This window comes from Neopelma chrysocephalum, unplaced genomic scaffold (assembly GCF_003984885.1).
Source record: "Neopelma chrysocephalum unplaced genomic scaffold, ASM398488v2 Primary Assembly neopelma1_243, whole genome shotgun sequence".
Classification (NCBI taxonomy): domain Eukaryota; kingdom Metazoa; phylum Chordata; class Aves; order Passeriformes; family Pipridae; genus Neopelma; species Neopelma chrysocephalum.
In genome coordinates, this window is record NW_020897905.1 from 17721 (window position 1) to 35413 (window position 17693).

A 17693-nucleotide genomic window follows, 5' to 3' on the forward strand; every position below is an offset into this window, starting at 1 on the left:
ATCCCTTCTCCACCCCCAAATCCTTCTCCACCAGCAAACCCTTCTCCAGCCCCAAACCCTTCTCCCTCACCAGAACCTTCTCCACCACCAAATTCCTCTCTCCCATCAACTGTTCACCACCAGGCCCTTCTCCATCACCAATCCCTTCTCCACCAAACCCTTCTCCCCCAACAAATCCTTCTTCACCCCCAAATCCTTCTCCATCCTCAAACCCTTCTCCATTAAACCCTTCTATCCCCAAAGCCTTTTTTCCACCCCCAAATCCTTCTCCACCCCGAAACCCTTCTCCACCCCCAAATCCTTCTCCATGACCAAACTCTTTTCCACCCCCAATCCCTTCTCCATTAAACCCTTCTCCACCACCAGAACCTTCATCCCCCAATCCTTCACTATCCCCTTCTCCAGCTCCAAATCCTTCCCCACTCCCAAATTCTTTTCCATCCCCAAATTTTTCTCCACCATTAAATCCTTCTCCATCACCAATCTTTTCTCCACCTTTAAATCCTTCTCCATCCCCTTCTCCACCCCCAAATCCTTCTCCTCCCCCAAAACCTTCTCCACCCTCTAAACCTTTCTCCACCTTCTTCATGTGGAATGGGGGAAAAAATCTGTGCCAAAATTTGCAGGGAAAGATGAGAGGGGGAAATAGAAACTCCCTTTCCCAGCTCCTCCTCATGCAAAGGCACCAATTCCTCCTTAGGGAACTTCTCCTAATTTTAGGTTAAAATTCACCTTTATTTTAATATTAAAACCTCCTTAACAAGGGCTTTCTTTGCTGCCCCTCCAAAGCATTCCCATAATCCAAAGCTGTGCTGCCCACCAGGAAAACTAACCCAGGAAAAGCCCCCAAAATGGTGGTGTCCCTATTTATCAGCCTCTGGGAGGAGACGGGGATGGAAAAGCCACAAAGATGCTCTTGGGGGAAAACCAGGAATGGGATCAAGAAGCCAAATGTGTGAGGAATTCTGGAGGAGCCTGACTGGGATTGTCTCCTCCAGCAACTGGGATCTGCTCCACTGACACCAACCTTTCCATGGAGAACCAACCAGCAGGGACACAAACACATCCTGCCACAAATCCAGGCTAAAAGGATGGAAAACCTTTGGCATCCAGCCCGGTGTCAGTGCCAGCATTCCCGAGCCACTCCCTCACAAAACCCCTTTTCCAAGGGGAAAAATGGGATTTAAAATGTGCTTTAAAGGGAAATGGTGCTGGGGGGCTTCCAACACCTCTTGTGCCTTTCCATCAAAATCCTCCCCCATGGAAAGGGAACACCAGGAATAGCAGCAGCAGCTGTTGGCTGGAGCCACGGTGCCGGTGGGTTTAATCCCTCTTGGAAAAGGTGTGGGGTGGGGAGGAGGGCAAAAAAATCCAAGGAATGTGGTGGGAGGCGGGAGCTATGACCATGGGAATTCAATGCCAGGAAAAACCTGACCTTCTGGCTCTCCTGGCCCAGAAGAAAAGGATTTAAAGCTCTGGAAGGAGTAGGAATCACCTCACCAGGAGGTCACCTTTAGGAACGAGGGATTGATGGATTTAGGGAATTCCTGCACCTAAAAATTGGGATTTGGGGGCTTGAGTGAGCAGCAAAACCTGGAAGGAGCAGCCAACTCATGTCTTGGATCGTCACCCCAGTCCTCAGCTCCTTTTTATCCCAATTTATGGACAAAAACCACCATTCATGGGACAAAAGCCACCATTTATGGAAGCACCTTTCCTTGCTCACAGGAAGCACTGAGACCCTCAAAATTCCATAGGGAAACGACTCCCAGGCTGGAAAGCAGCAGCACAGCTCTGTTCCCTTGCTCAGAAGAGCCCAAACTTCTCCTCAGCACCTTGTTCTCACCACAGGGACATTCCCAAATATCTCCAGGCTGCTCCACACCACTAAGCTCCAGCTCATCCCTCCATAGGGATGCTTTTTCCAGCTATTCCAGCTTAATAAAACCTCACCTAAAGCCTAACATTAGCATTCCCTTGAGAAATCCCAACATCCTTCTACAGTATTTGCAACCCCAAGAAGCACAAGATCCCAGATCCACAGGGAATGGCACAGGGTACGTGTGACACTGATCCAGGAAAAAAAAAAACCCTTGGAAAGGCTTTTCTGGAAACAACAACCCCTTGGCTGAGCAGCAGATTTCAGGTCTGAGCTCATTTTCTAATTAACTTTTTTACAGGGAGACAAATATTTGCCAGTAATTTCCTTGGAGTGAACTCGCCAGGAAGCACTCGGAGGCATTCCGGGAATGGGATTAACCCTTGGGATCCTGGAAGCACATGGAAAGGCGACAGCAGCCCAGTGGGATGTTACTGGGTGTCCCAGGATGGGATTTTCCTTCAGGAAAATCCCTCCCAGCTGTGGGAGCACCGGAGCAGCGAGAGAATTATTCCTTTCTTTCCATGGGATCTCTGCTTTTCAGGGAATCAGAAAGGTATCAAAAGGGCTTCTAAGTTAAATCCTTAGTTTGTCCTGTTTCAACATTATTCCCACTCATTCCCCCTTTTTTTGGGGATCATAAGGTCAGCTCCCCACAGGGGGGAACATCCCACAGGGAATTGCACCAGAAGAGCCGAGCACTGAGAGCAGAGCCACTAGGACAGATCTGAGGTCACTCCTGCCCCTGTCACCTCCCAAATCCGTATGGACCCCCCATCCTGAGCTCTATCCCAAGGAAGTGTCTCCCTCACCTTCATGGGGTTCTCGTCGTACGTGGGGGTGCCCAGGTCCATCTCGGCCTCGTGCTCCAGGCCGGCGTCGTCCCCGGGGCTGTCCCACGTCGGGGGATCCCACTGGGTTTGTCTGGAGGGGAGGAGGACACACAGAGACCATTGTCACCCCCTTAAAGTACCTGGGATCTCCTCCTTGATTGTCCCATCCAGTGGGACACCCGGACTCCACCACCCGCCGGAGATCTCGGCCTCGTCTTGCTCTTCATGAGGAGGTTTCCAAGTTGGAGAAGGTTAAAACCCAGCAGGAAGAACTTAAAAAAAGGGGATTTGCGCTGTTTCCTATCACTGGTGACACTGTGGGATCAAGGGATGTTCATCCCTGGGATGAAATTCATGGCATGGAAAGGTGGGAACATCCCAACGGAGACCCCGGGGAAGGCACGGCCACGGGAGCAGCCAAGCTCCGTTGAGTCTCCTCATCTCATCCCAACACTTCCAAACCATGGACAAATCACTAATTCCTGCTGGAGGGTTTGTTATTCCGAGTGTTTGAAGGCCTCCTGCTCTGCTGTGGGTGTGGAGGTGGAAAAGATTCATGGATGCAGAGAAATGTGTGGCAACAAGAACTGGCATCAGAACACTCCAGACACGGAAGAAAATATTCCAGCTTATCCCTTTAGAGAGGTGGATCTCCATACACACCTCAAATGGATTTGGAAATGTAAAAAATCCTTTTAAAAATCTGAAATTCCTTATAATTTTACATAAGTTCATAGGGATTGATCCAACTTGGTAACTTCCAAAACTAATCCCAAAAGTGTGGGGAAAACACTGGGAAAGTTGTATTCCTGCTCCAGGGGTGGGGTTGGGCTGTTATCCCCCAAAAACAAGTGACAGGACAAGAGGGAACGGCCTCAAGTTGTGCCAGGGGTGGTTTAGATTGGATACTGGGAAAAACTCCTCATGGAAAGGGTTGTCCCGGGGCAGTGGTGGCATCCACATCCTGGGAGGGATTTAACATCCACGTGGATGTGGAATTTGGGGATGTGGGTCGGTGATGCCCACACTCACCTGGTGACCACGTGGTAGTAGTAGATCTTCCCCTCGGGATCCCGGGCCGTTTTCCAGTTGGGAGGGAGGACGATGGTCTTGGGCTTCGGAGGAGAAGGTGGAGGCAGGTCCAGGAGGTTGTTGGTCACCACAAGCTCTGGCTGGAAACAGGAATAGGACAGAAGGGGCGGAAGAGAAGGATGTGAGGAGTCACGAGAGAGGTCAGAGGGGTCCTGACAGCTCTTTATCCCACGGGAAAACAGCTGGAATGAGGCAGTGCTCACCTGCTGGATGGGCTGGGGCTGCCCGGCTGCCACGATGGTGGTCACGGCTGGGGGGGGCTGGACAATGACTCCCTGGGGATGGGCCGTGTAGATCTGCTGGCCCTGGATGTACTGGAGACCTGGCTGGGCATAACTCTGCAACGGAGCACAGGGAATCACACTCAGCTGCTTCTCCCCCAAAAGAAAACACAACCCCTTCACTGGAGGACACAGAGCAGCTCCACCATCCCAGGTGGCTCCAAGCCCCGTCCAACCTGGCCGTGGACACTTCCAGGGATCCAGGGGCAGCCACAGCTTCTCTGAGAAATCTGTTCCAGCCCCTGTCCACCCTCACAGACAAGAATTCCTTCCCAATATTATCCTTATAATTTGCTTTAAGCTGGTAGCTCCAGACCTGCTTCCAAAAGCCAACGGAAGCCGAGCTCACACCTCCATGTTTTCCTGCTTTACTCAGTGGTGGTGGAAGCTCTTCCCAAAAAACAGCCCTTCAACAGCCAAAAAACCAATATCACTTTTATAAACAGGGCATAAAATATTTCTGGAAGCTGCAAATTCCTCCTTGGCCCCAACAACTATGGAATCATCATCCCTGGAGGTGCCCAATATCCCCCTGGAGATGTTCAAATCTCCCACCTCTGAAGTGTCCAGTATATCCCATCCCTGGAGGTGTCCAATACCCCCATCCCTGGAATTTTTCAATATCCCCTATCCCTGGAGGTGTCCAGTATTCCCCATCCCTGGAGGTGTCCGATATCCCCCATCCCTGGAATTGTTCGATATCCCCCACCCCTGGAGGTGTCCGGTACCCCCCATCCCTGGAAGCGTCCAATACCCCCCATCCCTGGAATTGTTCAATACCCTCTATCCCTGGAATTGTTCAATATCCCCTGTCCCTGGAGGTGTCCAGTATCCCCCATCCCTGGAATTGTTCGATATCCCCCATCCCTGGAACTGATACTCCCCATCCCTGGAAGTGTCCAATATCCCCAGTCCCTGCAGGCGTCCAATACCCCTCATCCCTGGAATTGTTCAATACCCCCCATCCCTGGAATTTTTTAATATCCCCCATCCCTGGAGGTGTCCAAGGTCAGGTTGGACAGAGTTCCCTCCTGGAGCAACCTGGGACAGTGAGAGGCATCCCTGCCCATCACAGAGGGTGGGACTGGACGATCCTTAAGGTCCTTCCAACCCAAACCACTCCACGATCCCACGATTCTCTAATTTACGGCACTTATAGACAGAAAACGCGCCAAAACGCGCTTTTCTCCAATTTTTGGGCGGGAAGCTCCTCGAGAAGAGCCGAGTAGACACTCCCACGCTACGAGAAGCCCCAAAGAGCGACTCAGCTCCGCGTTTCCCCCCGGGGGGAGCTGAGTTTACCTGGACGATGGGCGGGGTGGCCTGCGAGTAGGGCGAGGTGACGCCGTAGACGGCCTGGCAGGCCTGGCCCTGGTAGTAGATGGCGGGCTGGGACTGGGCGGGCGAGTAGGGCTGCTGCACGGCCACGGCCTGCTGGCCCGACGACTCCCACACGGGCCCGTAGCCCTGGCCCTGCACGGCCCCCGGCGCCGGCCCCACCGGCAGCACGGCCACGTTGGGCTCGGGGTGCACCACGGCCTCGCCCGGCGCCACGTACTGCGGCGGCGGCACCTCCACCGCGGCGGCGGCGGCGGCGGCCACGTGCTGCACCACCGGCACCGGCTGCGCCGCCGCCGCGCCCAGCGCCGGCTCCACCGCGTGCCCCACCAGAGTCTGGGAGTGCTCGTATCCCGCCGGGGAGCACATGGAGTCCATGGAGGGCGTGGGCAGCAGCACCTTGCCGGCGTTGGGGTTGCTGGGGTCCACGTAGGCCTGCATGGGGTAGCCCGGGGGGTAGCCCAGGAAGCTGTGGTGGGGGGTGCCGTAGCCCAGGGAGTCGTAGGGGAGCGGGGATGTCATTCCCAGGTTCTGGAGCTGCTGCTGCTGCTTCTGGGCCTCCCGCTGGGCCACCTCCTGCTCGAAGAGCTTGCGGCGCTCCTCCGTGGAGAGCTTGTTGCGGTCCTTGGGACGCACCTTCTTCTTGGAGGACGCTGGCGTGTCATACCTGGGGGAGGAGGGAGAGGGAAAGGGCTTGGGAGACCTCGGGAAGCTGGGGGTCCAAGGATCCCGCAGAAAAAGGACCGGGAAAAACCACCAGGAAAACCTGGAATGCCCAAGAGCAGCAGCAATTCTTAACGCTCCTTTTTTTCCAGCTGTTTGACCAACTGTGGGAACTCAGGAGAAACACCCACTGGTCCTGCTTGTCCTTGAGGAAGGAGTCAGAGCCCAGGATGAGTGATCCCAATGGATTGAGTAACTCCAGTCTGGGGCTGCTGGAGAGGTAAAGATTGTCTGGAGGACAATTGCCACAGGAATTGTCTGGAGGAGCTGCTGGGCAGCACCGGGATACCCGGAGAGGGAGGGAACACCTCCAGAGCCAAGAGAGCCCAAGGAAAGGGCAGAAGCAGGAGACCCTCTGGCACTTTTTCCCAAAGCAGGGCCAACAAGGAGCTTGGAAGAGGCTCCCAAACAGAAGGAGCAGCTCAAATCATGGCATCTCCACTCCCAAACTGCAGCATTGGGGCAGCATCCCATCCTTCCTACCTGAGGAACCCCCACTTTCCAGTGCCTAAAGGGGCTCCAGGAGAGCTGGAGAGAGGGACTGGGGACAAGGGATGGAGGGACAGGACAAGGGGGAATGGTTTCCCGCTGCCAGAGGGCAGGGATAGATGGGATATGGGGAAGGAGTTCTTCCCACTTGGCAGCTGCAGGCAGGACAAAGAACAAGGGAATCACAAGCAGCACATTCCTGTTTGGAGTTCTGCTCATTCCCAGACCACTTCAGCTTCAATAATTAACAGTGTGGATGGATTTTTTTAATTCTTTCCGAGTTTTCATCCCAAAACACGGAGCAGCTGGAGGGATTTTTCCAAGGAATTAAAGAAGGGAAAAAAAAAAAAAAGCCAAAGGACTTTGATCAAAGCTCAGCCAAGGAAAGTTTCAGATCAAAGGTGGTGATTCTGAGACGTTCCGAGTGCGGCAAAACAGGGATTACAGGGAAAAATGCTCTGCAGCCTTAATATGACGGATTCCACAAAGCATCCGGGATGTTCTCCATATATCCTGTGATCCATTTCCATATCAAAAGCACATTGCTACCAACAGATCCACTTAAGCCGTTTCCTGGCATTCCCAGGATCCGCTAATCTGAACCTCATTGACGTGAAGGGTTTGATTTCCATAATTAAAGTCTTTCCTGGCACCGCCTGGAATGTTTAGAGGAGGAGCAGCTGAGGAGAAAACCGAGGGTTTAGTGTTCCTCTCTCCACCTCCCGTGTTATTTTGCCTCATGAAATCCCTGGGATAACGAAGTGGGATGGTCAGAGCGGGGAGAACATTCCCAGAGAAGGATGTTGGTCCTTCACTGCTCATGGACACGCACAAGGAAGAGCCAGAACAGGCAACTCCTCCCCCCAAAAACCCCCTGTTCTGTTAAAACAACTCAAAAAAATCCATTATTTATTTACTTCCCTGTGTGTTTCCACCCTGCCAATGCCTCATTCCAGGGGTATAGATTTCCCTCTTTGTTTCCTATCCAGATGTTTCCAACTCTCCCAGCACAGCTCCACGTGAGGAGCGAAGTTCCCTGGCCTGGCTGACTCAGCTCCGATTGTTCCCTAATTACTGAGTGCCTTTGGATCCTATTGAACAGGGACAGCAGAAAACTGAACTTCTTTAAAGGAAATTCCATGGGATTTTTCCTGCCTGGAACATGATCTCAAGCCTCTCTGAACTGCAAGACATGGAATGTTTTCTTTCTCCTAATCACAAGTCGCCTTCTCGGCCATGGAGTGGTGCCACCATTCCCAAGGGAAGGAGACACAGCACCAGCCTGGTGGGATCACACCTTCCTGGATTGTTGTCCTCACAGGAATATTTAGGGAATAATCCCTCGGTCAGGGAAGTTTTTTGTGTTAGAATTCCTGCCTGGCCTGGGCATTGCTCCCTCCTGTACAGGCAGGGCTTGTTCCAAGCTCAGAACACTGGGAAGAGGTGGAGGAGGAGAAGGGAATGGGTTTCAAAGGGCTCAGAAGACCTCTTGGCATTAAGAGGGCTACACCCTGGAATTCCTGGATTCCCCATCCCTGGAAAGGTTCATACCCAGGTTGGATGAGGTTTGGAGCAACCCGGGGCAGTGGAAGGTGTCCCTGCCCATGGCAGGGGGTGGCACTGGGAGATCTGTGAGATCCCTTCCAACCCAACCCATGCCATGATCCCTAATTTCCGTGCAAGAGCTGGCACAGTTTCCCTGGTCACCCACCCCTCATTCCCAAATGATGGGAGATGGATCCCCTGGAGATGAAGGTGTAGGTTATCCCAGAGGGAAAGGCCACAAACCCCAAGGAACCCCCCAACTCCGGTCAGGGAACGAATCGCACCACGCACACAGGATTCCTCCGGGAGAAAATTCCCTTCCCGGGCCCTGGGTGACTTCAAAGATCCACCAGGATCATTTTTCCAGGAGATTTCACCCAGGAATAGGACAGATCCCTGCTCACCTGTCCTCTGGCCTCTTCGTGCCGCGCTCATACCCTGAGGGCGGAGGGGACAGCGAGTCCCTGCGTCTCTTCCTCTCCTTGCTCTGGCTCTGCCGCTCGGGATCCCGCTCCCGGCTCAGGATGGGGTTCTTGGGAGTAGGGGTCTGATCCCTGAGCCCGGCTGGATCCCTCCCGCGGTCAGCTGTTGGGAAAAACAGGGAGAAAGAGGGAATTTTTGTAATTCAGAGTGTTAACAGCTCCCCTCTCCTGAGGAAGCGGCCTCAGGTTGTGCCAGCGGAGGTTTAAGTTGGATACTGGGGACAATTCCCTCATGGAAAGGCACAGGCTGGAGTCCCCACCCCTGGCAGGATTTAGAAGCCCTGTGGATGTGGCACTTGGGGACACGGCTTGGGGTGGCCTTGGCCGTGCTGGGGGATGTTGGATTTGATGGTCCTGGAGGGCTCTTCCAACCCCAGTGATTCCACATCCCCCCCACATCCCCCTCAGGGCTCCACATCCCACCACCCACTGCTCAGATGATTCCAAGGAATCTGAAATTCCAATCGTCCAGAGGATCCCTGGACATCCCAACCTGGGAAAATGAAGTGGTTTCAGGGGAGCAGAGCGATGGGAAAAGGGGAGGACGTACCACTGCTCTCCTTCTCTGCCTGGCTCTTCTTTGGGATGCGATACACCTCCTGTGGGAAAGCCACAAGCAGGGTCAGGCTCCAGCCACTCCCAAAAGCAACCCAAACATCTACAGAGCTACAGAAATCATCACATAAACCATAAATTTATGAGAAACCATCAAAAAAAAAGTGTCTCTGGAAGGAAAGTTCTCATTTTAGGCAAATTATCCAGGTGCTTTCTATGTATTTCCTCTTTTTCTCTGTGTTTCCTCTGCTCAGTGCCTGATGTTTGATGGATTCAGGTGGAATTTTGGAACAAGGACTCCATGAGGAGCTGCAGGACCCACACTGGTCACATCCCACCACGGGATACAAACCCCTGGACTTGCAGCTCTGCTGGAACAGCAAAGAAATGAGTTTTCCAACTAAAAAAAGCTCCTGTTCAGCTACAAAACTGTGCTTTTCTGCCTCTTATTTGCCAGCCCTGGTGTTCCCACAGAGACTTGGGCCCTGAGCTGGACACTGTCCCCAAACCACATTGTGGTGACATGAGGGTCTTCCACCAGGTCCTCTTGTTGTACTCCATGATCCCTCTGGGACCATTCCAATGGAGATATTCCCTGGTTCTGTGACAGCTGCAGCTTCATCAGCTTGGACAGACACAGTGCTGGTGGTTTTGTCATCTGCTCACCCTTCTCTCATGGAGCATCCCTGGGCTTCTCCCAGCTCCCTCCTCGCTGGGACAGGGTCCACCACGATTCCATGGCGTTCCCCAAATCCATGGGAAGAAAACTCCCAGCTCTGAAAAACCCCTTGGACCGAGCTCCTGCTGGAGCTGCTGAGATCAGACACCAACACCCACCACTCTTTCCACAGCAGCAAATTCCACACCCTCTGCTCATCCAGCTCCAGGGACCTCAGCACGGGAAGGACGTGGAGCTGCTGGAGGGAATCCAGAGGAGGCCCCAGAGATGCTGCCAGGGCTGGAGCCCCTCTGCTCTGGAGCCAGGCTGGGAGAGCTGGGGGGGTTCCCCTGGAGAAGAGAAGGCTCCAGGGAGAGCTGAGAGCCCCTGGCAGGGCCTAAAGGGGCTCCAGGAGAGCTGGAGAGGGACTGGGGACAAGGCATGGAGGGACAGGACACAGGGAATGGCTTCCCAGTGCCAGAGGGCAGGGATAGATGGGATATTGGGAAGGAATTCCTGACTGTGAGGGTGGGGAGGACAGGAATAGATTTCCCAGAGAAGCTGTGGCTGCCCCTGGATCCCTGGAAGTGTCCCAGGCCAGGTTGGAGGGGGCTTGGAGCAACCTGGGCTGGTGGAAGGTGTCCCTGCCCATGGCAGGGGGTGGAAATGGATGATCCTTAAGGTCCCTTCCAACCCAAACCATTCTGGGATTCTAAAAAAGGGAAGAAAACTTGGGAATGAGGATTAAAACCTCCCTAAGTTCCAGATTGAACATCCTTGTTAAACCCCACTCAATTACAGAGAATTCCAATGTCATTTTAACCAACTGTGTCTCCCTAAACCCAAGAATTGAGTTTTATCAGCACCTTTCCCTGCTCAGCTGGATTTTTCATTGGAATATTCTGGCACTCACAGTGTAAATCCCATTTTCTTAGTGATCCTCGTGATCCCACAATCTGTATCCTGAGTTTTCACAGCATTAGTGACTCTCCAAGGACTGGGAGCTTGGACTAAAAAGCTCATTTTCGTTCAATTCCAGCTTTTACCAAACCCTTGCTCTGTTCCCTTCCTGAAGGAATACAGCAATTCCCAAGAATTCCCAGTTATTCGGGGCAGAACATGATGAACCAGCAGGAAAAAGGAATTCAACCCAAATAAATCAACCCTGAACAATCCGAGGGAGAAAATGTGGAGGATCCCTGAGGGAGCAGCAGCTGCATCCTGAAAAACCACCATTAAATCCTAAAAGAGAAGCTCAGTGTTCTAAAAATAAGGTGTTTTATGTGGTGTCCTGAGATTCCAGCTTTCCCAGGGAAGGATTTAGGGACCCTGCCTAAAATATCCTTTAATTTGGGGCATGGATGAGGCAGAAGAGGGGAAAAAATATGGAATAAACTGTTCCTGGTGGTGAAATCTGCTCCTAGTTGGGTGTTTAAAGCTTTACCTCAGCTTGACTCCCAGATTTTATATAATATCCTGTGTTTTTTAAATTCCTTGATTTTTGGGGAATTAATTAACTGGGGTCTCCACTGGGCTTGTCAACAACGTGTCCACCCCCAGCACTGGATTTAATGACACCCCAGCTTTGAGATTCCCACTTTTTTGGGAAAAATCCACCTCCCCAAGGGCTAAGAAATTCCATTTTCCTTGAGTGAAATAAAAGAAAGGATAAAAAAACCCCGTTGTGGTTTGTTCACGAGGCAAAACCACTTCAAAAGTGCTGCTAAACGTTAAAAAAAAAAAAAGGGATTTTGGCCAAGATTTTTGTTTCATAAAAAGGATTTTTTGCTTTTCTGTGGAGCCTCAAAAGCCCCACGTGAGGTTTGAAGCATCTCCAAAGATGAGAGGCTTTAAAATGGTGTAAAAAAGCCTTTTTTTTGGTTGTTCTTATTTATTTGCACGTTTGCTATGGATTAAAAGACCTCGAATACAGGGGTATTTTTTAATGAAATGCAGAGAAATGAGGGAGCAGCTCTGTGTTTGGGGTGGGAAGGGATGCAGGAGGAGCCTATAATTATATATTTATTAATTATATATTAAATTATATATAAAATTAGATACAAAATTGTGGAATCATGGAATGGTTTGGGTTGGAAAGAATCTTAAAGCTCATCCAGTTCCACTCCCTGCCATGGGTAGGGACACCTTCCACTAGCCCAGGTTGCTCCAAGCCCCATCCAGCCATAATATATCTATTTATTCTTATTTTTCCATATAATTCCAGAGCTCTGGATGCCAGGGATGATTCCCCCTCCTGTGGGAAGGAGGTGACCACAGGGGCAGGTTCTGAAGCCCCAAAATCACCCCCCAGCAAAGGGGTTTCTCTATTTTTTTTCTCTCTGTCCCACATCATCCCCCTAAAAAAATCACTCCCAGAGCAGCACATCCATGAAAACCTCCCTGGGGCTTCCCAAGGGCTGTTCCCAGGAGGAAAGGGGTGATGAGGAGCCACCAACCACGAGATGATGGAGGACGACGGAACAGAGGGAAGAGAAACTACACCAGCCTTCCCAGCTCCTAAAAAGGATTTGTCCCAATAAATAGCAGGATGGGGAAGGGGAAACTACTGGGAAAAGGGTCGGTGGGAATAGGAGGAGGATAAGGACCACTTGAGTAAGTGGAATTGGGAATCATGGAATTGCCGCTCCTGCCACGCGTCGCTTTAGGTTCACCACGGCATTGGGGGAACCCATTCCAGGATCCATCCCAACAAACTGGCCAATCCCAACCAAGGTCCAGGAAGCCCAAAATCCAAGAGAACTATGAGCAGGGAGTGAGCTCTGTCCTGCCAGGGAGCAATTCCAGCTTCACCCAACGGCTCCGGAGCCTCCAGTGTCCGTCTGGGAAGACGGAGCAGCAGAGGCTTTGAACCAGCAATAAACAGGGGAATATGACAGGATTGCTCCATGAAAACCAGATGCTGGTCAAGCCAGGCCAGGGAAACTCCCAAGAAAAGCCTGTTTTATTTTTGGAAAGGGAAGCTGCTGGCTTGGAGCTGCCCAGCTCCTAAATCAATCCTAACCGGCTCCAAATGGCTCCCGAGATTCCAGGCCGGCTTTGAAGGGACTGCACGGAAAATGAGAGGCAGAAAGCGAAGTGACACGAGTCTGGCAGGAACAAAAGGGGGGTGGAAGCGGGATTTGGGCACTCCAGCTGCAGGGACAAACCACCCTCGGGATGGGAAAGGGAAAAGAGCGGCAGGATGGACTCAAGACTCAACGGATGCAGCGGAAGGAAAGGAAGTTGTGCCTCCATGGAACCTTCTCCACAAATCTGTCCCTTAGCTGCCAGTTACCCCTGACTTAATGGCTGGAGTAATGATCCCAGAGATCTTTTCCAACCTTAAGGATTCCATGATTCCATCCCATGATCCTATGAACTTCTGCTGACTTTTGAAGGAACATCACGTGACCGAATCCATCCCCTTCCAGGCTGGATCCTCTTCCTTCCCTTCCTCCCTCCTGCTCCTCTCCTCTCTTTCCTCTGCAGCTCCAGCAGAATCCCAAGGGATGGAGGAGAGCAAGAGAAAGGATTTAATGCCACGAGATCCCTGCTTGGAGGCCAAAGAACCCCAGCACAAACAACGGCCTGGCCGCTCCCCAGTCCCATTGTTTTCCCAAACTATTTCTTGCTCTAAGTCACAACGAATTGTAAGATTCCCAATTAAAACACGGGATGTGCGTGCCGGAGACAAAGCCAGGAACTGCAGGATGGCTTCACTGGGAAGCAGGACAGGCAAGAGGAGCTTCACAGGACTGTCCTACCAAGAGAAGTCAGGATGTGACTTGGGAAGAGCATCCTGGGGAAAGATGGATCTTGGTTGGCCTGGACCACCCAAACCCTGCTGTCCATTTCCAGACCAAAACGGTCTCCAGGGGAGGTTTAGGTTGGATATTGGGAAGATTCCTTCATGGACAAAGGCTGTCCAGCCCTGGCACAGGTTGGAATCCCCATCCCTGGAGGGATTTCAAAGCCCTGTGGATGTGGCACTTGGGGACATGGGTCAGTGGTGGCCTTGGCAGTGCTGGGGGACGATTGGACTTGATGGTCCAAGAAGGATTTTCCAGCCTTAACAATTCCCTGATCCCACGATTCTTAAGCTCTCAGATGGGTGTTTCCATGGCACAGAGAAAGCCCTCCCTGGTCAAAGTTGGGGTGACAACTCAGCCTCGACCTCCAAGTCACTGCAAAACACGAGGCCAAAGTGTCCAAGTGAAACCCTCTGCACCCAAGGGTGGCTCTTCCACAAGATTTTTCCTAAAATCAAGACCTTCTCCACCTCCTAAGGACAGGGGCTGTGGATCCTCAGATCCACAACTCCTCCCTGCCCCTTCCCAGCAGGTGAGGGGCCTCCTCTGCCCCCTCAGGGGTGGGAGAAGATTCCCAAAGCTCTGTCCCACCTGCGGCAGAGCCCAAACGTGTCCTCCTGTCCCTCAACCTCAACTGCTCAAACCTCAGCCCTCACAAGGACGTTGAGAGAACCTCCCCAGGCTCGGCCCTACGGCTCGTTCCGGTGATTCCAAGAGGGTGGAGCACCAGGTCTGGTGGCCACGTGTCACCTCCACCATGGATGTGTCCGCACGGGTCGGTCCCTGGAGCCTTACCTGAGCGCAATCCTCCGGCTGGAGCGGGCTAAGGGACCTGGAAGAACCACGCTGAACCACCACCTGTGCCCTCACCGGGTTGTCCCCCACTGGGAGTGAGTTTTGAGCCTGGGAGAAGCCGTGCGGCGCTTCCCTGGACAGCGGGAACGGCGCCCACGAGCCCGGGCTGGAAACTCATCCCGCCGGGAATGTCAGTGTTGTGTCGTGCCGGGTGTGTGGGAACGGCCAACCCTCCTCGCTACGGAGTGTTGGAGCCCCTGGAAGGACTTACAAGTCCTGTGTGTAGAGGTAGAGAAAAAAAGAGCTCACTTAATCCTTTCATGCCAGGAGTCGGGATTTTCCCGGAGCGACGTCCATTGCCGGCAATGGACGCACCAAAATAACGTCGGCATCCCCGAGTTAACCACCTCTGTCCTCCTGGCACCTATCACACTGCCATGCATCAGCCAGCTTCCCAACCATCTTCCCGGTTCTTCACGCTATGGCCTCTCCCTTCTTCCACACGGAGTTGAGGAAAGGAGACACATGGGGAGCTCCAGGCTGCCCTGAGAAGCTGGATGGAAACGGTGGAAATTACAAGGGGATCATCAGCAAGACTGGAGAGGACGTTTCAGACCCCCCCCACCCCGCCCCAGCCAATGGCAGATGTTCCAGCACTCCAGGAAAACCGGCTTTTAAAAAGCTTGGATGTGCTGGAAAAGGCACCTGGGGGTGAGTTATCCATCCCCGTTCCACCTAAAGTGCTTCCAGCCTGGGCTTGTCTTTTAGACATTGGCACCTGGGTCTCATCAGGTGAGTGTTGGACAGAAGCAGTTAACTCTTAGAGCCACGAAAAAATCCAGGACACAGTAAATTCCCAGCTCACAGACTCCCTACGAGTGTTTTACGGGAGAGAAACGAGTTGTCACAACCCCGGGTCAGGATTCTGCGGGGTTTTTTGGGATGGATTTGCTGGGATTACTGAAATTCATGAGATCCAACCCCATCCCTACAACCAGACCATCACTGCAATGACCCGAATTAATTAAACACACAGAGAGGATGGGAATCCACATTTAAAACTGGGAATGTGTCGGGATTCCACAGCCCAATCCTGGCCTCCAGCAAAGCTCTGCAGACACCAAGGCTGAGCTTCCCCAAGCTCAAGAGAAAACCCAAATCTTGGGGTTTAACCATCAGGTTCAACTTGGTTTCAAACCAAGGAGTTTTGTGACACTTCCCACATTTTGTTAGTGGTTTTCAGCAATTTTCCGTGCTGGTTCCAACCACTGAGTCTGGACACCCAAAACAAGTCTGAGTGGGTCTGACTTAACTCTAAAACAGGTTGGACTTGCTGACCTTGGAGGTCTTTTCCAACCTTCCATTGGCAATGGATGGAAAAGGACTTTTTTCCAGTTCCTCCACAAATTCAACCTGACAGCGTCGCTTTGATGAGAAAACCACATGAATATCAAGAGCCTACAAATTAAAATCTAGGAAATGATCCACTTGGGAAAAAAGGGGGGGAAAGAACCAAAGCACAACCCAACTTCTCTAGAGAAACATATTTGTCTCTCTTCTTCCCCTGCTGAGTTTCAGGGCACAACTGATGGTGCTCAAAATGTTCAAGAGCCTCTGATTCTTTTAGAAAATCCAGATTAAGGCAAAATTTCCCTTAAGTCTCCCCCATTTATAAACCCTGATGTTTGTAGCTCCAAAGCAGAGGTCCAGGAGCTCAGAGCTCCTGAGGCCTCCTCCATCTGCGCTGCACAATTAACACCTGTTGTTTTAATTAACCTCTTTGAATCAATGCTCATTATCAAACTCGAGGGGTAAATGGACTCTTAAGCTCTGTGATGCCTCATTTGATGCTTTAAACTCCTGCCAATAATTAAAGCTGGGCTGATGGTTGATTAAGAGAAGGGCAGGAGACCCTCCAAGGCCTGTCCCAAGCCCACCCAATGACGGAAGCGCAGCAGCACCTTGGATTCCTGCTGGATCCTCAGCAACCACTGTTTTTATACTTATTAAAGAGGTTCCCACCCCTCATGCTCTTGGATATAAGGAATTTAAGATAATATATGGAATATAATCCTACAGAAGCAGCAGATGAGTGAAGAGCTTCCAAAGGTCTGAAGAAACCCAGGAAATGAGGGAAGCTTTGAATGGCGACTTGGATCCATAGAGCCATGGAATGGTTTGGGATGGAAAGGAATTTAAGGATCATCCAGTCCCACCTGCTGCCATGGGCAGGGACACCTTCCACTAGCCCAGGTTGCTCCAACCTGGCCTTGGACACTTCCAGGGATCCAGGGGCAGCCACAGCTTTTCTGGGAAATCCATTCCAATCCCTCCCCACCCTCACAGCCAAGAATTCCTTCCCCATATCCCACCTAAAAACTAAATCCCTCATCTTTAAGTTTAAAATCATTACTGGAACCTCATCCTAAAAGCTGTTGGCCGAAGATCAAGTGGCCAAGTTGGCCACCTCCAGGACAGGGACACGATTCCAGAGGAGCCACCAAGCCCTTCTCTTAAGAACTTTCTGCTCAAAGAAAGCAGATGGGAATGAAACCACTCAGGTCTCAAATAACACCCCAAATCCAGGCATTTCCCTGACCCAAACACCAACTGCAAATCCCCAGCACGGCCTTTGAGGGAACACAAAGTGGCCAAGAGACCCATTTCTGGAGGCTCCAGAATGCAGATGGGAAGCAGATGTTAAGAGGACAAGAAATGCTGAGAACGTTCAGATCATGGAATTCAGAGAATCCTGGAATGGTTCAAAGATCGGGAGGGACCATAAGGACCATCTTGTTCCACCCCCTGCCATGGGCAGGGACACCTTCCACTAGCCCAGGTTGCTCCAACCTGGCCTTGGACACTTCCAGAGATCAGGCATTTGGGAGGAGCCTTGAACACTTCCAGGGATGGAATTTAGGAGCAGACAGTCCATGAATTTACTTCAACATTGAGGGATTTGCCCCCTTCCACCCAAAATGCTCATGGTGCTGTCTCCAGCCTCTTTTCCCGATGGGATGAGAAGGGAACCTCAATCCCTCAGAGCTGCCCTTTCCCTGAACAGCCTAACAAACAACAGGATAACCATCTTTGTGTTCCCAAACCAAACTATCTCTTGATTCCAGCAACCAACACCTGGAATTCTACTGCAAGTCACACACTGAGCAACCAGAGGATCTACATAGAAAGCACTTTTTGTGTAGAAAAGGCAGTT

The 17693-nt window shown here is 51.8% G+C and overlaps 1 protein-coding gene across 1 annotated transcript in view; it reads right to left on the reverse strand.

Moving 5' to 3' along the window:
• Positions 1–17693, reverse strand: part of SETD2 (SET domain containing 2, histone lysine methyltransferase) — a 51231-nt gene that overhangs the window by 5215 nt on the left and 28323 nt on the right. The window contains exons 12-17 of the mRNA XM_027703614.1: positions 9213–9261; positions 8585–8765; positions 5388–6090; positions 4008–4142; positions 3745–3884; positions 2692–2803 (exon numbers count right to left, since the gene is read on the reverse strand). Coding sequence (XP_027559415.1) covers positions 2692–2803; positions 3745–3884; positions 4008–4142; positions 5388–6090; positions 8585–8765; positions 9213–9261 — 1320 coding nt within the window. The remainder of the gene's footprint in view (positions 1–2691; positions 2804–3744; positions 3885–4007; positions 4143–5387; positions 6091–8584; positions 8766–9212; positions 9262–17693) is intronic.